At 52.6% G+C, this 16444-nt stretch overlaps 2 protein-coding genes across 6 annotated transcripts in view; one reads left to right on the top strand and one right to left on the bottom strand.

Moving 5' to 3' along the window:
* Nucleotides 1–8290, bottom strand: part of VANGL1 (VANGL planar cell polarity protein 1) — a 64531-nt gene extending 56241 nt beyond the window's left edge. For 4 of the 5 annotated variants that reach the window (XM_075000552.1, XM_075000554.1, XM_075000551.1 and 1 more), the window contains exon 1: nucleotides 5706–8290. The gene's annotated coding sequence lies outside the window, so the exon portion shown is untranslated. Of the gene's footprint in view, nucleotides 1–5344; nucleotides 5614–5705 lie in introns of those variants that run through there. The other variant, XM_075000555.1, reaches the window with a different exon arrangement.
* A 2327-nt stretch (nucleotides 8291–10617) lies between these two features.
* Nucleotides 10618–13111, top strand: LOC142007046 (uncharacterized). Its single transcript, XM_074983567.1, has 2 exons — nucleotides 10618–11615; nucleotides 12425–13111. Exons 1-2 carry the CDS (start codon nucleotides 10974–10976, stop codon nucleotides 13031–13033), a joined length of 1251 nt encoding a protein of 416 aa, XP_074839668.1. The 5' UTR covers nucleotides 10618–10973; the 3' UTR covers nucleotides 13034–13111.
* The last annotated feature ends 3333 nt before the right edge of the window (nucleotides 13112–16444 follow it).

The following is a 16444-nucleotide window of genomic DNA, read 5'->3' as shown; positions in this document are numbered from 1 at the left end:
GGTAACCAAGGGGCGTGCTGGCAACTTTCCAGAACCTTGCCAACCACACCTAATCTGAGCAACAGAGGGCAACGCCACAGGTGCCCTCTTGGAAGACAAAGGTATGGCCTACAGAGAGCACAGTCCTACCCTCTGGCATGGAGTGGGCACATGCCACACCAAAGTCAGGCAGGGAAGAGCATGCAGCCCACGGCAGGCAATGGCTAACCCCACCCAGGAGAAACTTCAAGAACTGCAGCGAATGAGAGAAAGGAAATGAAAGAAGAAGAATCCTCAGAGAGGGCTCAGTAGGATGGGGAACCATAAGATGGCAGTAGTCCTTGACTTGCACACCTAGAAAGTGCCTAGCACTATGGGACCCGACCTGGTTGTGGCCTAGAGATGCCATCACAATAAATCTCCTCATGACCCTGGGAGAGGGGCACCTGTACTGTACAGAAGCCTTATCTAGTCACAGGCGTGCATCAGTTTAAAACCCAATTTGAGCTAAACAAGTGCAACGGGGATCAGATAAGGCCATCTTGTGAGACTCTGCTCAAGGATGTCCTGATTGTAGACACTTTGGGCTGACACTGAAGGAAGCCCTCTTGAGCACCAGTGTAAGGTAAGGCAGGGGTCGGGCAGGACTCTTACTGTGGTCATTCTTTTCACAGCCTGTAAACATGTTACAAACTTCAGCCAGCTGCTGAGCATGTGGGATATGGAGCCCTAACATGCTTCCTAAAGGAAGGTAGTTAGGGTCACTATGCTGGCAAGAAGAGGCACTAACTCCGCACATTATGAGTAGATAAAGCAGTCTCCACAGGGTAAAGCAGAGCGCTCTGTAATTAAGACTGCTAAGTACATTGTAACTCCCTAGTTTCACATGCTCATAAACCTCTCCCAGAACTTCCTTCTTTTGCGTCTGCCATTCTCCTAGCTTAGGCCATTGCTTTCAAGAGAGGAAGGCACTGGTGCAAGGCAGTTTAAAAAAAGTTGAGTTGGTTGCATTCAGTCCCTTTAATTTACAAATATAAACAAAAATACCCTGCTTTCTATGATACCCCATCAGTTTCAAGATGTGTCCAGGCAGTGCTAGGGAAGATAAGTCAGTATGCACTCAGCTTTGAAGTACAGTAAGGAATTAATCTTTATGAGGGTTTAGAATTTATACTGAACTAGAAAGAGTTTGGCAGTTAGATTGTAAAGTCACATGCATTTGAAAATGCCATTTGCAGCATAAGCAGCAGAAAGCATCCATAAGTACACACATGTTCAGATAACTGCAGTTGGCCTCGATTGTTAAATGACACCAACTGCCTATGGGCTGTTGCCGGCCCACAAGCTGGCAAACCTCAGGCAATTTCTCACAGTTCGGTAAATAAAAAAAAGGACTTGAAAATTAAATACAAAACCTTAAAAGCTGTATTCAAGCAATGTTAGGACTGCAGGGAGACCAAGAGTCAGGAAATTAACAAGTTAAAAGTTCCTGCAGCAGCATTAACTTGGCTGCACAATATAACCGTATTTTTCTATTCCCCTTTTCCTTATGTGTAAAAGTTGTGTTTAATATATTAAATTACACGCTTCAGAACAAACAAAGAGCAGTGTAACCAAATTAACACGGCAAGAACCTTAGATCAGGAAACATTGAAGTTAAGCCCCAATCCAGAAATCAGATTCACAAAGGCAGAATGATCTATCCACATGAATCCAATTGTAGTACTGGGCCTTCCACTTTAAGTGCAAAACATTTATGTTTTTTGGGGGGTGGGCACACTCTAGCTTTCACTCTGGCAGGTACTTTTTATCTTAAGGGCCTCCCATTACATAGCATAGACATTGCTGTTGAGGATTTTTTTAAATTGGTTTTAAAGAGGCAACAAAAACATATGGGTGAATCATTTGAACATGCATTACAGGTCCAAAAAATGCAGCCCTGCTCTTTGCTTCATAACAAAGTAGAAGTGTTTGCCAACCAAAAATTTCAAATTGCAACTCACACACACCGTGTGCAGCCACTAGTCTGTGTCCTGAAAAGATCCCCCAAGGCTTGCTCTAGGGCCCCCATGAGCCAGCAAAATAGCTTCCTTGTGTCTCCCTCTCCAGACCTAAGGTTACAGCAGCCTTCCCCAGATTTTTAGAAGCTGAGCCTGTACCTCTTAGTTTGTACAACTTCTATGTCCTCCAGGCCTCTAATTTTTTGAGGGACCCTTGATGGGGAGGGCCCCAATACCCAGACATTAAGAAATACAGGTGTAGTCTTCATCATATGACACAAGCTTTCATGAGCAGTGATGTTGTGAACAACATTAAAATTTAAAGCAGCTTGGCTTCTGCACAACCTGCCCAGGATCAAGCTTCCGGGGTTTGACTTTGTACACCTGGGTAGGGATGTGCAAAATTGACCTATCAGGGGTCAGCATCAAACCCTCATTCTCCTCATGTGGCATGAGGGAAGTCAATGAGAGAGTCTCCTGTTGACCATCTTCAGTGAGGATGGCCAACTAAGTTGATTGCAGATACATCGATTCTAGAGATGCAATTGACTTACTTTCCCCAGTGTAGACATAGCTTCAGTGTTCATTGAAACGAACAGTTTGGTTCAATGTCGGAGTCATTGTTTCAGGCCCTTGGCAAACTCAAGCATACTAATCCGCACTGGTAATACTAAGGGCACATTTTCAAGGATCCTTCTGAAACCCTGACAGCTAGAGGTTTGGGTGTTCTTCTAAGTGAAAGCTGTGACTCTAGGGAACAATTGAGAGAGCTCTTTGTAACCCCTGGGGGCTGCCCCATCCTTGAGATCCCTCTGTGGCACTTACACCTCAACTGTAGAGGGAAGGAATGGACTGTCCAGTGGAACTACAGTCCCAACCCAAACTGGCAAGGCAGATGGGCTTCATAACATGCATCTCTTGCAGGGGCTCTCCATCCTTTAGGAAGAAGGACAGGGCTTTGCAACACCCCTAAAAACCACAAAAGAAGGGGCAGAAGACACACCTCTATTCAGCTCAATGAGACAGCAAACACAGAATCACAGAATCCTAGGGCTGGACAGGACCTCAGGAGGTCATCGAGTCCCATCTCCTGCCTAAAGCAGGATCAATCCTAACTAAATCATCCCAGCCAGGATTGTGTCAACCTGGGACTTAAAAACCTCTAGGTATGGAGATTCCACTACCTCTCTAGGTAATGCATTCCAGTGCTTCACCACACTCCTGGTGAAATAGTTTTTCCTAATATCCAGCTGACACCTCCCCATCCGTAACTTGAGACCACTGCTCCTTGTTCTGCCATCTGTCCCTACTGACAACAGCTTCTCTCTATCCTCTTCAGGAAGTTGAAGGCTGCTATCAAATCACCCCTCGCTCTTCTCTTCTGCAAACTAAATAAGCCCAAATCCTCCAGCCTCTCCTCATAGGTCATGTGTTCCAGCCCCTTAATCATTTTCGTTGCCCTCCGCTGGATGCGCTCCAGTGTATCCACATCCTTTCCGTGCATGAAGAGCAAGTAAGGAATTATTTCCAAAACATATTATTACCTTGACAGTAGCACCCTGTCAGCCCTTTCCCCTTCTTTTGGGGGCATTAGATTCACATAATACTAGCAACTGGTAGCATTTCAACCACTATTCCATGCAAACATGCTCTGAGTAGCGTCAGACTTTGCGGTGCTTAGAATGCCAGTGGCTATATGTAGCCCTGACCACATTAAGCTTTCCACTAGTGGCAGAGGTGAAAGGATAGCAGCAAACATGGAAATTTAGCAGCAGTATGCTAATTTATAGGCACTCTGTATATCTGTTTAGCTTTCACGTTCCTGGCCCATAGCCATCAGCCGTTAGCTACCTCTCTGTGTGGCTGAACGTCTGCTGCAAAGCCTTCCAAAATGTTGACTTTCAAGGAAGTTTCCTTCATTTTTTTTTAAATGGGAGGTTCTCTGTAACCCTTATTCGTTAATCTTAAAAATAAATGGTGAATAAATTACTCTGGGACCAATACTGGTCCCATCTTTTCAGCCAGTTACCTATTAAGACTGCCAAAGAGGGGGAAAAAAAAAAAACAAACCAAAATTAATTTCTGAGAAGGTTACATACGCAGCAATGATGAGGCAAGAACTCCTAATCCGAACAGCAGAATAAAATTCTCCTGCTAATCAAACTATTTTCCCAATTTATATTCTCTTCCTTATGTACAATTTCTAGTTGTGCCCCCACCCCGAGACTGAGAAAGCTGATGCCATCACCTATATTCCCTTTAATTTTTTCCATCTATATGCAGAATAATTTACTTATGTGCACTGAAGCATGTGCAAATGTGCACCCCCAGTAGAAACACATGCTGCCAACTGTGAGCACTCAGTTAATCAGCCGGCAGCACCTCAATCTCTCTGGGGTGGTTGCTGAAGTGCACAATTTAGAGGAAATACTGCCTGTCATTGGCATCTTCATGAGGCATGTAACTAAAGATTCCAGCCTTTATTTTCACCTGTTAAGTAACATTCTAAACTGTGGAATTAAGTCTTCTTTTTTTTTCTCCCCAGGGGCTAAAATTCATAATTGTTATAATAAACTGGCAAAAGTAACAACTGCATTCTCTGTGAGGACAATCACCTCCTGTACTGTTAAAAATTAAAAGGGGTGTCCCCGAGGTCCAAGTACAGGCCTGTCCTTTTCCAGCAGATGGGTCTCTGGTTCCTCTCCATCTTTGACAGATTACTGGATCGCCGGGGTTTAAACTGACCACCATGCATACCTGTGTAGTCTTAAATTGTCACATTAGTCCACCTGATCACCAGCTTCCCTAGAACTACATCACAATTAGGCTTTACTTGCGGTTTTGTCTTATACACATACCCAAAGTTGCCCACACAGACTACTTGAAATTTAAAAAAGTTTACATCCTCCAGGGACTTTGCGGAGCACTGAAGTCAGTTTTGATTCACTCATTTATTAATCCATTACTGCTTTGCTTCAAAACACAGGGCTTTTAAAAATTCACTTCCCTGACAATCCCCTAGTCCTGCCAGGGCTGCAGACAAGCCCCAGTGGGCCTCAGCTGCTGCTCACAGCTCCGCCTGAAGTTAGCAAGGTTGCAGTTAGGCACATTGCTGTTGGCCGGGGCTCTGAGCGCAGCAACGCCACAAGACAGGACGCTGATCTCATGCACGGTACGAGATGGGAACGCTCTGAACAGCAGAGGCTCAGACAACCCAGGCGGCAACTAGGAGCCTTGAGGTGGGGGCGGGGGGGCAGGGAGGGAAAGAGAAGAGACTAAAAACTCCCCCTCTCCTCCTGCAGGGACCCGGCACCTCGCAGGCGGAGCGGGGGCCGCAGCACGCACTCCCAGGAGCCAAGACTTACGGCAACCCGGTGACGGCTCCCCGTCCTCGCCCCGGATTAACAGAGCCAGGAGCTAACTGCCGGCGTGGGCCCCCGGGGACACCGGCCACACCGCCCGCAGCTCGGATGCCGGCGAGGAGCGGAGAGGCAGCCCAGAGCCGGCCGGCCGGGCTCCGCGCAGCCAGTCCCCGAGCACAGCGCAGCGCTCGCCCAGCCCCGCCCGGCGTAGCTCCCCTCTGGGCAGCCCAGGCCCTGCAGGGCGCTGCGGCGGGGGCGGGGATGGCAAGGCTGCAGCGGGGCCCCCGGGGAGGGGATATGGGGGGGCGTCCCCGGGGGCGCGTGCCGGGCGGGAGAGGGGAAGCCCCGGGCCGCCCGCACCCACCTCGCGCGGCCGCTCCATGCCGCTCCCGGCTCCAGCCCCGCCGCGGTTGCTGCCGCCGCCGCTTTCCGCTTCCTGTGCCCGGCGCCGCCCCGCCCCCGCAGCTCGCCCCGCCGCGGGGAGCAGCCCCCGCCCGCCGGCCGGGAGGGAGTACCCGCTCCTGCTCGCCCCACGGACCCTGCAAGACCCCCGCGTGAGCAACACCCACCGCAGGATCCCCCAGGCTGTGACCACCGCCTACACGCCTCCCCCGCCTGCTGGGGCCACCTACTGGCACCCCTACAGCCGCCCGCTGCACCTTCCCCCTGCTCGCTGGGCCCACTCCTTGCCGCTCCCCACTAGGACTTGCCCTGCTGCAAGCTCGCCTCTGGGACCCCAGCATCCCTAACTGTACCCCCCAGGACCCAGCCCCTACAGACACACACACAAGACCAGCCTCTGCACCTCCCTCCCACTGCAACCTTCTTTAGGATCATCCCCACCCATGCTGCATCCTCCCCCGCGAGCCCACCTCCTTGCATTCCCAGACTGCTGCATCCACCTCCCGGCTCTTGCAACCTTCTCCTTTGCAGAATCAGCTCTCTCCACCCAGGGCTCACTTAAATACGAGGTGCACAAGGGTCAGGAGGCTGCAGCCAGAACCCCAGGCAGCACACGTGGTCCTTCAAAGGAATCCAGGGAACTAGTCGAAGTTGCACAGAGGGACACCCTCAAGTTGAGGGAAACGATCAAGGACCAGAAATACGTCCTGCAGTAGGAGACCACGCTCCCTGGTTGCCTTGTCTAGCTTCTGCCCCCTGGTGTGGTGGGTAGCCGCTGTGGCCCAGTAGGTGGGACATTAAAGTGGGAGTTAGGAGACTTGTGTTCCTGGCTTTGGCACTGACCTTGTCTGTGAGCTTTGGCAAGTAACTTCACCATTCTGTGCCTCAGTTTCCCCCTCTTGTCTTGTCCTATTTAGACTGTAACGTTTTCAGTGGCTGAGCAAACATCATGCTCTAGATCTCCTGGCTTTAACAACTAGAAAACGGTCGGTCCTTCAGAGGGAGCAGATATAAGATATTTCTCCCTCTAGCCACGTCCATGCTGCCTCTTTACTACACTGCAGCCTTCTTGCTCCGCGTGTGAAAAAACGCACCCTTGACTGCAGCAAGTTACATGGTTGGAAATCACGGTTCCCAGTGCTTTTAGCTACTCTCCTCCTTTATGTGTTTTACATAGATCCCTGGGACGGCTCCCTGCCAGCACGGGTGCTAGGGCCATACTATCATTTTACAGCACTGCTGTCAAATGCACTTTAATGTCTCACATGTAGACTAGGGCAGTGGTTTTCAACTGGTGTGCTGTGAGAACTGTCCAAGTGTGCCCTGAAATGTCGTCAGTTTCCCCAGGCTGGAGCTCTGCAGGAGGAGCAAGGGAAGCAGGAGGGGGAAATTGAGAACCCCACACCAGCAGGGGATCAAGCAGCAAGTCTGCCTGAGTCCCAGCTGGTGGGGGGGTTGGTCAATTTCCCCTTGTGATGGCTCTTTGCAGCACTGTTGTGAGGGAAAATCCCAACCCCACAAGAGACCGTTCGCTCCAGGAGCCAGCTGAAATGCTGCTTCCTAGCATGAGCAGGCTGGCAGGGCGGTTGGATCTGGGACATAGTTTAAATGCTGCATCCTGCAATGGGCTGGCGGGAGGGGGAGCCTGCTCCCTGGAGCACGCGTTCATTTGCCCACCTTTTTTTCAACCTGTCTATTCTTAGTGTTTTCTGTGCTGGATTTGAAACATTAATGCATTTGGTCCTCGTTTAGCTCATTGTGTGTACTACAGCAGCGCATCCTCCTCATTCACTACTGCAAACCTCAGTTGCCGTTACTATTGCAAACCTCAAAACTCCACCCTCCCCCCCACACTAGAGTACACTCAACACCACCAACAACCAGTCTCAATCATCTTATGACTTGGACATACCACCAGGTACAGACACCCTTGGATGCCATCCCCCAGGCTCTGTCCTGGCCATTGGCCTTACTGGAGCCCTTGGGGGCCTTACACAAGACATCACAGCAGACACACAAAGCCCACACAAGCAGCTGTTTGAGTTGCCTCCACAAGCACACACGGCACAGGAGGACATTCCTGAGGAACCTGTGGTCTAGGACCTGAAGGATGCTGCCCTAGACATATCCCCACCCACAAAGAGTTCCTCTTCGCCCAATGAGACTATTGCCTCCATCACACACATCAATGGATGACTTCTCCAAGCTCCAGGATCTTTTCTAAAGAGTGGCTGCAGAACTTAAGATTGCCCTTGAGGAGGTGTCTGAAACTCAAGATGAGTGGACAGCCACCCCAGTGACCTCCTCCTCTTCAAAAATAACTCTTCCCATCAAAGGCACTACCATGGATCTGGCGAAAATGATGCAGAAAATACCAGCCATCATTCTGCCTACATACAAAAGGGCTGATCGTAACTGAAGGGATTCCATTGAAGGGATTGGAATTTTTATTTACACACCCAGCTCCAAATTCGCTGGTACTAGAGATGGCCCACCAAAGGGGCAAGCAACAGCACTTCAGATCTCCTCCCACAGACAGCAAGAGGCCAGACCTTTTCAGACAGAAGGTCTACACTTCCTCAACTCTCTCTCTCAGAACCTCTAATTACTCTGCTCTACTGGTGAAGTATGAGCAAAGGAATTATGCCAAGTTTGCAGGCTTCATTGAGGACATCCCTCAGGCAAAGAGGCACCGGGTTAATTTCTGAAGAACAAACCATCACCCACACAGCACTGGATGCTGCTGACACTGCATCCAGATCTTCTGCTACAGCTGTCATCATGCACATGGCCTCCTGGTTCACATCCTCCACATTTCTTCAAGAAACACAGACCTCCGTGGAAGACCACCTGTTAGACAGAGACAAGCTAATTGCTACCAAAACCAACAAAGTCGTCTATATGATGAAGTCACAAGCCACGCTTTGCTCCCTTAGCATCCATATACCAGCCACCAGGAAAAGGCAGTAGATGTATCAATCCATAGCCTACGTCCTCCGTTCCACTCCTACAACCAACAGAGGCCATATGAATAGCAACTGCAGTGGCAAAAGGAAAGGACGTGGCGCTCGCGCCAACCCCAACAATGACATCCCAGCCTCCAACCTACAACAAACAAATTTGAAACATTGGTTGAGAGTCTCCCACTGGTTCCAATGCTGGATACTGCCCTCCAACTCTTCAGCGGTTGCTTACAACAACTGGGCAGTATAACCACTGACAAATGGGCACCAGAGGTTATTCTCTTGGGATATACTACCCCCTTTCTCTCCATCCCTGCCCAACCCTATCCCCTTTCAGGAAATCCTCTCATAAGTTACACTTAGTACAAGAGGTAGAACACCTTCTGCAATTAGGGGTGGTGGAATCTGGTCCCACACAGCACAGAAGTGGTGGTGGTGGGGGGTTACTCCTGCTATTTTTTAACCTAAAAGAAAAGCACCAGTGTTCCATCCTTGATCTCAGGAGACTGAACAAATTTGTAAAGCAGCAAAGACTTTTGATGGTAACAACTACCATACCAGTGCTGCAAAGTGGGGACTGGTTTTCAGCCCTAGAACACCAAGACACTAGTTTTCATGTGAAAATCCAGTAGCTGAAGTACATTGACAATGCGTAGTGTAGACTAGTCCTTACAGGTGTTAGTGGTCAGGGACACAGAGCAGAACCCTTTTATGCAGGATCCCTCCTCTGTGCCATGGGCTTGAACTGGGATGTTGGCACCCCCTTGTCCCTTTGTGAAGCTTGTCCCACCTGCAGAGCCCAGCATAGAAAAATCATTGTCCCACTGGAGTCCCTCACTCAGTGGTCCCAAATTCCTCTGTACTCATTCGTCAAGAAAGTATCATTCTAGGGCAAAGCAACTGTCTGGAATGCAATTCAGTATGTTGCCCTCAGGCAAGGTTGGCACATCATACAAATGGAGTTAATAATTTGCTCATGGCATACTCTACATACACCAGTGCAAAGTGGGTATAACATGCTACCAAATCAGAGTGAAATGGGAGCTTGTCTGCACTCACTGGAAGGTCAACGCTGCTGTGGTCGATCTTCCAGTGTTCGTATCTGGTAGGGATGCGCTAAATCAAACATTCAGGGCATCCCTGTCGACCCCAGTACTCCTCACAGTCGCAAGGAGTAAGGTACATTGATGGGAGAGTTTCTCCCATTGAACTCCTGCTGTAGGGATGGTGGAGAAAGTTGACCTTAGGTATGTGGGCTCCAGCTATGCCATTCTTGTAGCTGGAGTTGCGGATCTTAGGTCAGCTTTCTCCTCTAGTGTGGACCTGCCTTTAGTTTCATTTAATTAGCTTGGTCACATTCTGCTGTAACCCCAGCATAAGATACAGATCAAATATCAAAAATCAGATGCACATATATTGCAAATACACTTGCCACATTGCTCAGGGAAATGGGGGGCAAAAGAGGGTGCACATAAGCTACCGTCCCCCAACTAACACCACAATAACTTAGTACCTTTCATTAATATGTAACTACACAGTCCAGTGGTTCCTAACCTTTTCAGTAACACAGCACACTTCAAGAAGACAAACAATTCCAGGGCACACCCACTTTTTTCAGCTGAAGCGATTGCTCATAAACATCATATTTATGTACATTTACTATGATTGCTGTATTATACTTCTGTATTTGGCACTAGTTCAGCAGCAGCTGGAATACTGCATCCAGTTCTGCTGCCTGAATTCAAGAAGGATGCTGATAAATTGGAGAGGATTCACGGAAGAATCACAAGAATTATTTAAATAATTAGAAAATACTTTACAGTAGACTCTATAGCCGCGTCTACACGTGCACGCTACTTCGAAGTAGCGGCGCCAACTTCGAAATAGCGCCCATCACGGCTACACGTGTTGGGCACTATTTTGAAGTTAACATCGACGTTAGGTGGTGAGATGTTGAAGTCGCTAACCCCATGAGGGGATGGGAATAGCGCCCTACTTCGGTGTTCAATGTCGAAGTAGGGAACGTGTAGTCGTTGCGCGTCCCGCAACATCGAAATTGCAGGGTCCTCCATGGCAGCCATCAGCTGAGGGGTTGAGAGATGCTCTCTCCAGCCCCTGAGCTCGATGGTGGCCGCGTGGAGCGGCCCCTTAAAGCTCCCCGCCCCCTCCCTTCCTGTGCAGGAAGCTGAGAGAACGTGCAGGCGGCAGCCCAGACACGCGGCCAGCCTGCACGTCCCTCAGCCGCCACAGACAACCCCCCAGCTGCGATGGCCGCACGCCAGCCCCCCAAGCGCCCCCAGGGGACCCTCCCCAAGGGGAGCCCGGGCTCCCAGCCCAGCAGCCAGGCGGGGAAGCAGCAGCGGGGCCCCTCCTGGATGGAGGCCAAGCTCTGGGACCTGCTGGGGCTCTGGAGCGAGGAGGAGGTGCTCCAGGTAATGGGGAGCAAGAGGCGGAACGCGGATGCGTTCGCTCAGCTGGCCGAGGGCCTGGCCGCCCGGGGTCACCCTGCCTGCACTCCGGATCATGTCCGGAGTAAAGTGAAGGAGCTGCAGCAGGGTTATGCCCGGGCCCGGGATGCGGCCGGCCGATCTGGGGCCGCCCCCGTCACTCACCCCTTTTACAGGGAGCTCAGGGCCATCCTGGGCCCCCGGCACACCTCCTCCCCTCCGGCCACTCTAGATACCTCGGCCGACGAGCCCCAGCAGGCCCCAGAGGCGGAGTCCGCCCCGGAGGCAAGCCCTGCACCCCGGGGCCCCCCCAGGAGCCCACCCCCGGGGCACCGGAGGAGGAGGAGGAGGAGGGGGAGTCCTCCTCCAGCGACGCCGGGCTCCGGATCGTCCTGCCATCCAGGAGCTCCAGCCGGGCGTCCACCCCCCGGGTGTCCCCCGACCGTGGGAGTGGACTGTCAGGTATGTACCCCCCCCGGTGCACACCCCCGGGGTTGAGGGGTGGGGGTAATAGATATGGCCAGGGCCCTCCACATGCCCAGATGACCATGGCCCCAAGGACAGCAGTGTCATGTCCCTCAGAAGAGTGTATCAGCCCCTGCCCCCCCCAGCACGATAGTGCCGTGCCCCATCCCCGGGGCTGGGGGGAGCGGAACCTCTAGGGTCCCGCGGGGGGAGGGGGTGGGACACCCAGCAGCAGCAGCAGCAGCAGCAGCAGCAGCATGTGATGGAGTGGGGGGGAGTGCAAATGCGAGACTCAGGCTACATATGAGAAACAAGCTGAATAGCTCCCAGTGGCTAAGGATGATCCTGGGGCTACAACTGGCAGGTTACACCTCTGCCTTGAACAAAGAGGAGGGAGGAGCCGAGCTGGCTTTGAATCGGGGGCGGCAGTTAGAGGCTAGGGGAAGGGAGAGCTAGAAGGCAGCCAGCCTGAGGAAGGGGAAAGCTGCACCCCAGAGGGGCACCCCTCGGGGTCTTCTCCCCAGGACAGGTTGGAAGGACTGTCTCTGACTGCTGTACTGTCGCTTCTGTGAGAAACTGGGCATCTGTTGCCTAATAAATCTCCTGTCATACCTGCTGAGTTGAGTCACTCCTGCCAGCGGACGGGGTGCAGTGCAGGGGGACCCCTGAACCCCATCACAGCAGCATCTCCCGGGGACAGGGATGGGGAACCTGCAGCAGAGGGGGTGGGGGGACAAGGGTCACGGCTCGGGGCCCACACTAACGGCTGTCTCCACTCTTCTTCCCCCCTCTCCTGTGTTCCGCAGCTGCACCATCAGAAGGACCGGAGAGCGCCGGCGAGGTGTCAGTGGTCCCGGACAGCCCTCCGGGGCCATCACTCCAGGCCAGCCCCTCGGCGGAGGACTGACCAGCCCCATGGCGGGGAAGACGGCGGACCCAGCACCACCAGCCGACGGCAACGGACCCCCAGCTGCTGGCCCTCCACCGTCGGCAGCTGGAGGTCGCCGAGCAGCGGCTGCGGGTGGAGGAACACCGCCTCCACCTCCAGGAGCGGGCGCTGGCCTGGCGCCAGGAGGCATGGGGAGGCTACATGCGGACCTTCAACCGTATCGAGGACTACCTGGCCCCCCATGCTGCGCTGGCCGCTGCTGCGCCCGCCCTGCCTGCTCCACCTGCTGCTCCACCCGCTGCTCCAGCCACTGCGCCGTCTGCCGTCGCACCGCCACCCGCCGCCGAGGGGGACCTGGGCCCAGCTGACACTCGCCAGCCGTATCTCCCGGTCCGCCCGGCCCCCGGCCAGGGCTGAGGCCGAGGCGGGGATCCCGGCCGCCCACTCCCAGTGCTGGACTTTAGGGGTGTGGGGCCCAGGACGTGGCCCCCTCCTCCCCCTTTGTATATATTCCCCCCAGTTTTAAGTTAGTTTGTTGTAAATAGTTTGTATATTTGACCCCTGTTACAATGCTGATCCTTACCCCCCCATGTAAATACTTCTCCCCTTCCTTGTCTTCCCCTTTCATCTTATCTCTATTTATATAATATATATATATATATATATATGTTAGATTTTCCCTGTAAATAGTTAGGCTTGTTGATAATAATAATAAGAGTTCTAAAGATATTTGAGTTGACGAACAACTGTCTGCTTTTATTTACAAGAAAAGTGGGGGGGGGGTGCTCTTGGGTGCTCTGTGGTGTGGGCGTAGGGGCAGGGAGTGTTGTGGAGGATAGGGTGGGCAGTGGGGGGCCTGCCAGCATTTACCCCGCGGCCTCATCGAACTGGGCCCGCAGGGCCTCCCGGACCCGGGTCCCTTCAGGGTCCACCTGGCGACTGGGGGCAGCGGGTGGCTGCACATCAGCCTTGCCGGCCTCCACAGCCCAGCCCTGAAAGAAGTCCTCCCCCTTGCTCTCCACGAGGTTGTGTAGAGCGCTGCACGTGCCCACAATCTGGGGGATGTTGGTGGGGCCCACATCAAGGCGGGTGAGGAGACACCTCCAGCGCCCTTTGAGGCGGCCAAATGTGCACTCCACCACCTGGCGCGCGTGGTTCAGGCGCATGTTGAAGCACTCCTGGCTGGCGGAGAGATGGCCCGTGTACGGTTGCATGAGCCAGGGCCGGAGGGGGTATGCCGCATCTGCGATGACGCAGAGGGGCATGGTGGTGTCCCCCATAGGAATCTCCCGCTGGGGGATGTAGGTCCCCGCCTCCAGCCAGCGGCACAGGCCCAAGTTCCGGAATACCCAGGCATCGTGGGTGCTGCCAGGCCAGCCCACATAAATGTCCAGGAAACGGCCCCGCCTGTCCGCCAAGGCCTGGAGGACCACTGAGTGGTAGCCCTTCCTGTTTATGTAGCGTCCTCCACTGTGTTCCGGGGCGCGGATGGGGATGTGAGTCCCATCCAGAGCCCTGAAGCAATTGGGGAAGCCCAGGGTGGCAAAGCCCGCGATGGCGGCATCCGGGTCCCCAAGCCTCACGAGCCTGTGGAGGAGCAGGGCGTTGATGGCGCAGACGACCTGCAGGGGAAGCACATGGGAGAGCACCAATGAGGGGTGTGCAGGGTGTGTGTGGCCCTCCCCTGCCAGGGCTGCCTCCCCCTCCCCCCGTGGGTCCTCTTACCTCCATGAGGACATCCCCGACAGTGGCTTTGCCGACGCCAAACTGCTGTCCCACAGATCGGTAGCTGTCTGAAGTGGCCAGCTTCCAGACAGCGATGCCGACCCGTTTCTCGATGCTGAGGGCACGCTGCATGGCGGTGTCCTGGTGCCTCAGTGCGGGGGTGAGCCGCTGGCATAGCTCCAGAAATGTCTGCCGGCTCATGCGAAAGTTCTGGAGCCAGCGGTCGTCGTCCCACTCTCCGAGCACCAGCCGCTCCCACCAGTCGGTGCTGGTGGGGTAGCTCCACAGCCGGCGGCGTATGAGGCGGGGGGGGAGGGGGCTGCAGGGTTGGGGGTTGCGTCCTCCTCCCCTGCGGGCAGCTCTTCCTCTGTGGCAAGGAGGTGCTCAGCTGCCTCCTGCATGGCATTGAGCAGGGCGAGCACTGCTCCTGCAGGGGCGGCTGGGTGGACCTCTGGTGGCTGCTGCTGCTGCTGGGGGTCCATGACTGCATTGCTCGAGGTGTGCATGCCTATGGCTCTGCAGACCACGTGCTGTGCAGGCTGAGTGTGTCTGGGAGGGGCCCTTTAAGCTGTTGCCCTGGAAGTGCTAGTCCGCCCTGTGACCCTGTCTGCAGCTGTTCCTGGCACCCTTATTTCGATGTGTGCTACTTTGGTGTGTAGACGCTCCCTTGCAGCGCCTACTTCGATGTGGGGCTGCGCAACATCGACGTTGAACGTCGACGTTGCCAGCCATGGAAGACGTGTAGACGTTATTCATCAAAATAGCCTATTTCGATGTCGCTACATCGAAATAAGCTACTTCGATGTAGCGTTCATGTGTAGACGTAGCCTATGACAGTCTACTCAGTACGCCTATGAGAACAACAAGAAGTCTTGTGGCACCTTATAGACTAACAGATATTTTGGAGCATAAGCTTTCGTGGGCAAAGACCCGCTTCGTCAGATGAAGATGCATCTGATGAAGCGGGTCTTTGCCCATGAAAGCTCATGCTCCAAAATATCTGTTAGTCTATAAGGTGCCACAAGACTTCTTGTTGTTCTCGAAGCTACAGACTAACATGGCTACCTCACTGATACTCAGTACCCCTATGTTCATCCCTTTTATAATACTATGATAAATTTGTATAAAATACCTCTTGTGAGGTAATCATTTGAAAACTCCTAATTTGCTGATCATTACTGTCCCAGTAAAATGTTGGACATGGATGTTGCCCGATAAGAGAGTACCAGATCTGAAAGGTGCAACCTGTAGTTGCTTTCACATGTCACCAGCCTGTGGTCTCCAGTGTTAGGGGCTGGGGTGGATTGGGTTGTGCAGGAAAGCAACTGTTATCCCCTCACAGACTGTATGTCAAAGCTGATTGTTCAAACTGTCAGATCCTTATGTGGCTTGTGTGTGTGGGCATGCAATCCCCTCACCCCTCTGGCCAGTGGGACATATCAGAGGCTTAGGGATATGTACAGCCTGCCAATAAGCAGAACGAACTTTGCTTTAGCTTATGTCCTGCAGGAGGGCTTGTTTTGAGGAAGACAGACCTGGAGACGTGTGAATACGGGAAAGTCCCCACCTTATGGCTTGGCTGCTATTTGAAAAGGGAAAAGTGGAGCTGTGGGTACATATACAAGCAGCAAAACACAGAACAACTCACACATGAATTCTCCCCACCAGCCCTTTCCAGAGTTGAATAATCTAATACAGAACTCTATGTGATGGGGCGTGGGAGGCTGTGAGTTTTTACAAGCTCATTGTCTGGGTTTAGTTGAGGTCTGATTTTCATTTCTCTCAACTTCCTTAAGATGGGAGGTGGGAAGTCCGTGTTTTAGATAAATGACTTGTTTTGGTCGACTGCTTAGGCAGATTTAAATAATCATATATTTTCAAAACAAACTATCTAACCATGTCCCCTGTAAAGTTTGAAGGAGCAAAGCTAAGGTAGGTGCTACCTCCAGCATGTCAGAGGGTTACGAGATGGAAGAGGAACTCAGATCAGAAGCTGTCCTGCTTTGCCCCAGAGATTTAGAATACAGCACGAGCAACGGCTGCCCCTCCTGTTTCCAAACTGTGCGTCTATCCGTCTATCACTGGTTCCCAAGCTGGGGGTCCTTCAGGGTATGGCAGGGAGTCTGCGAAAAAAATAAAATAAAAATGATCGTAGAAAACAAGTTTTAAATAAATTGCAAGGTTACAATCAATTATTATTTTTAAATTAAAT

This window comes from Carettochelys insculpta, chromosome 1, assembly GCF_033958435.1.
Source record: "Carettochelys insculpta isolate YL-2023 chromosome 1, ASM3395843v1, whole genome shotgun sequence".
NCBI classification, from domain to species: domain Eukaryota; kingdom Metazoa; phylum Chordata; order Testudines; family Carettochelyidae; genus Carettochelys; species Carettochelys insculpta.
Note: the sequence above shows the minus strand (reverse complement) of the source record. Positions and strands in the feature narration are given on the sequence as shown.

What these genes read in the sequence shown, in the direction of transcription:
- LOC142007046 (XM_074983567.1), top strand. Translation starts at nt 10,974, where the DNA reads ATGGCCGCACGCCAGCCCCCCAAGCGCCCCCAGGGGACCCTCCCCAAG. An exon ending in CCGTGGGAGTGGACTGTCAG is followed by an intron (nt 11,616 to 12,424) that starts GTATGTACCCCC and finishes TGTGTTCCGCAG; the next exon opens with CTGCACCATCAGAAGGACCG.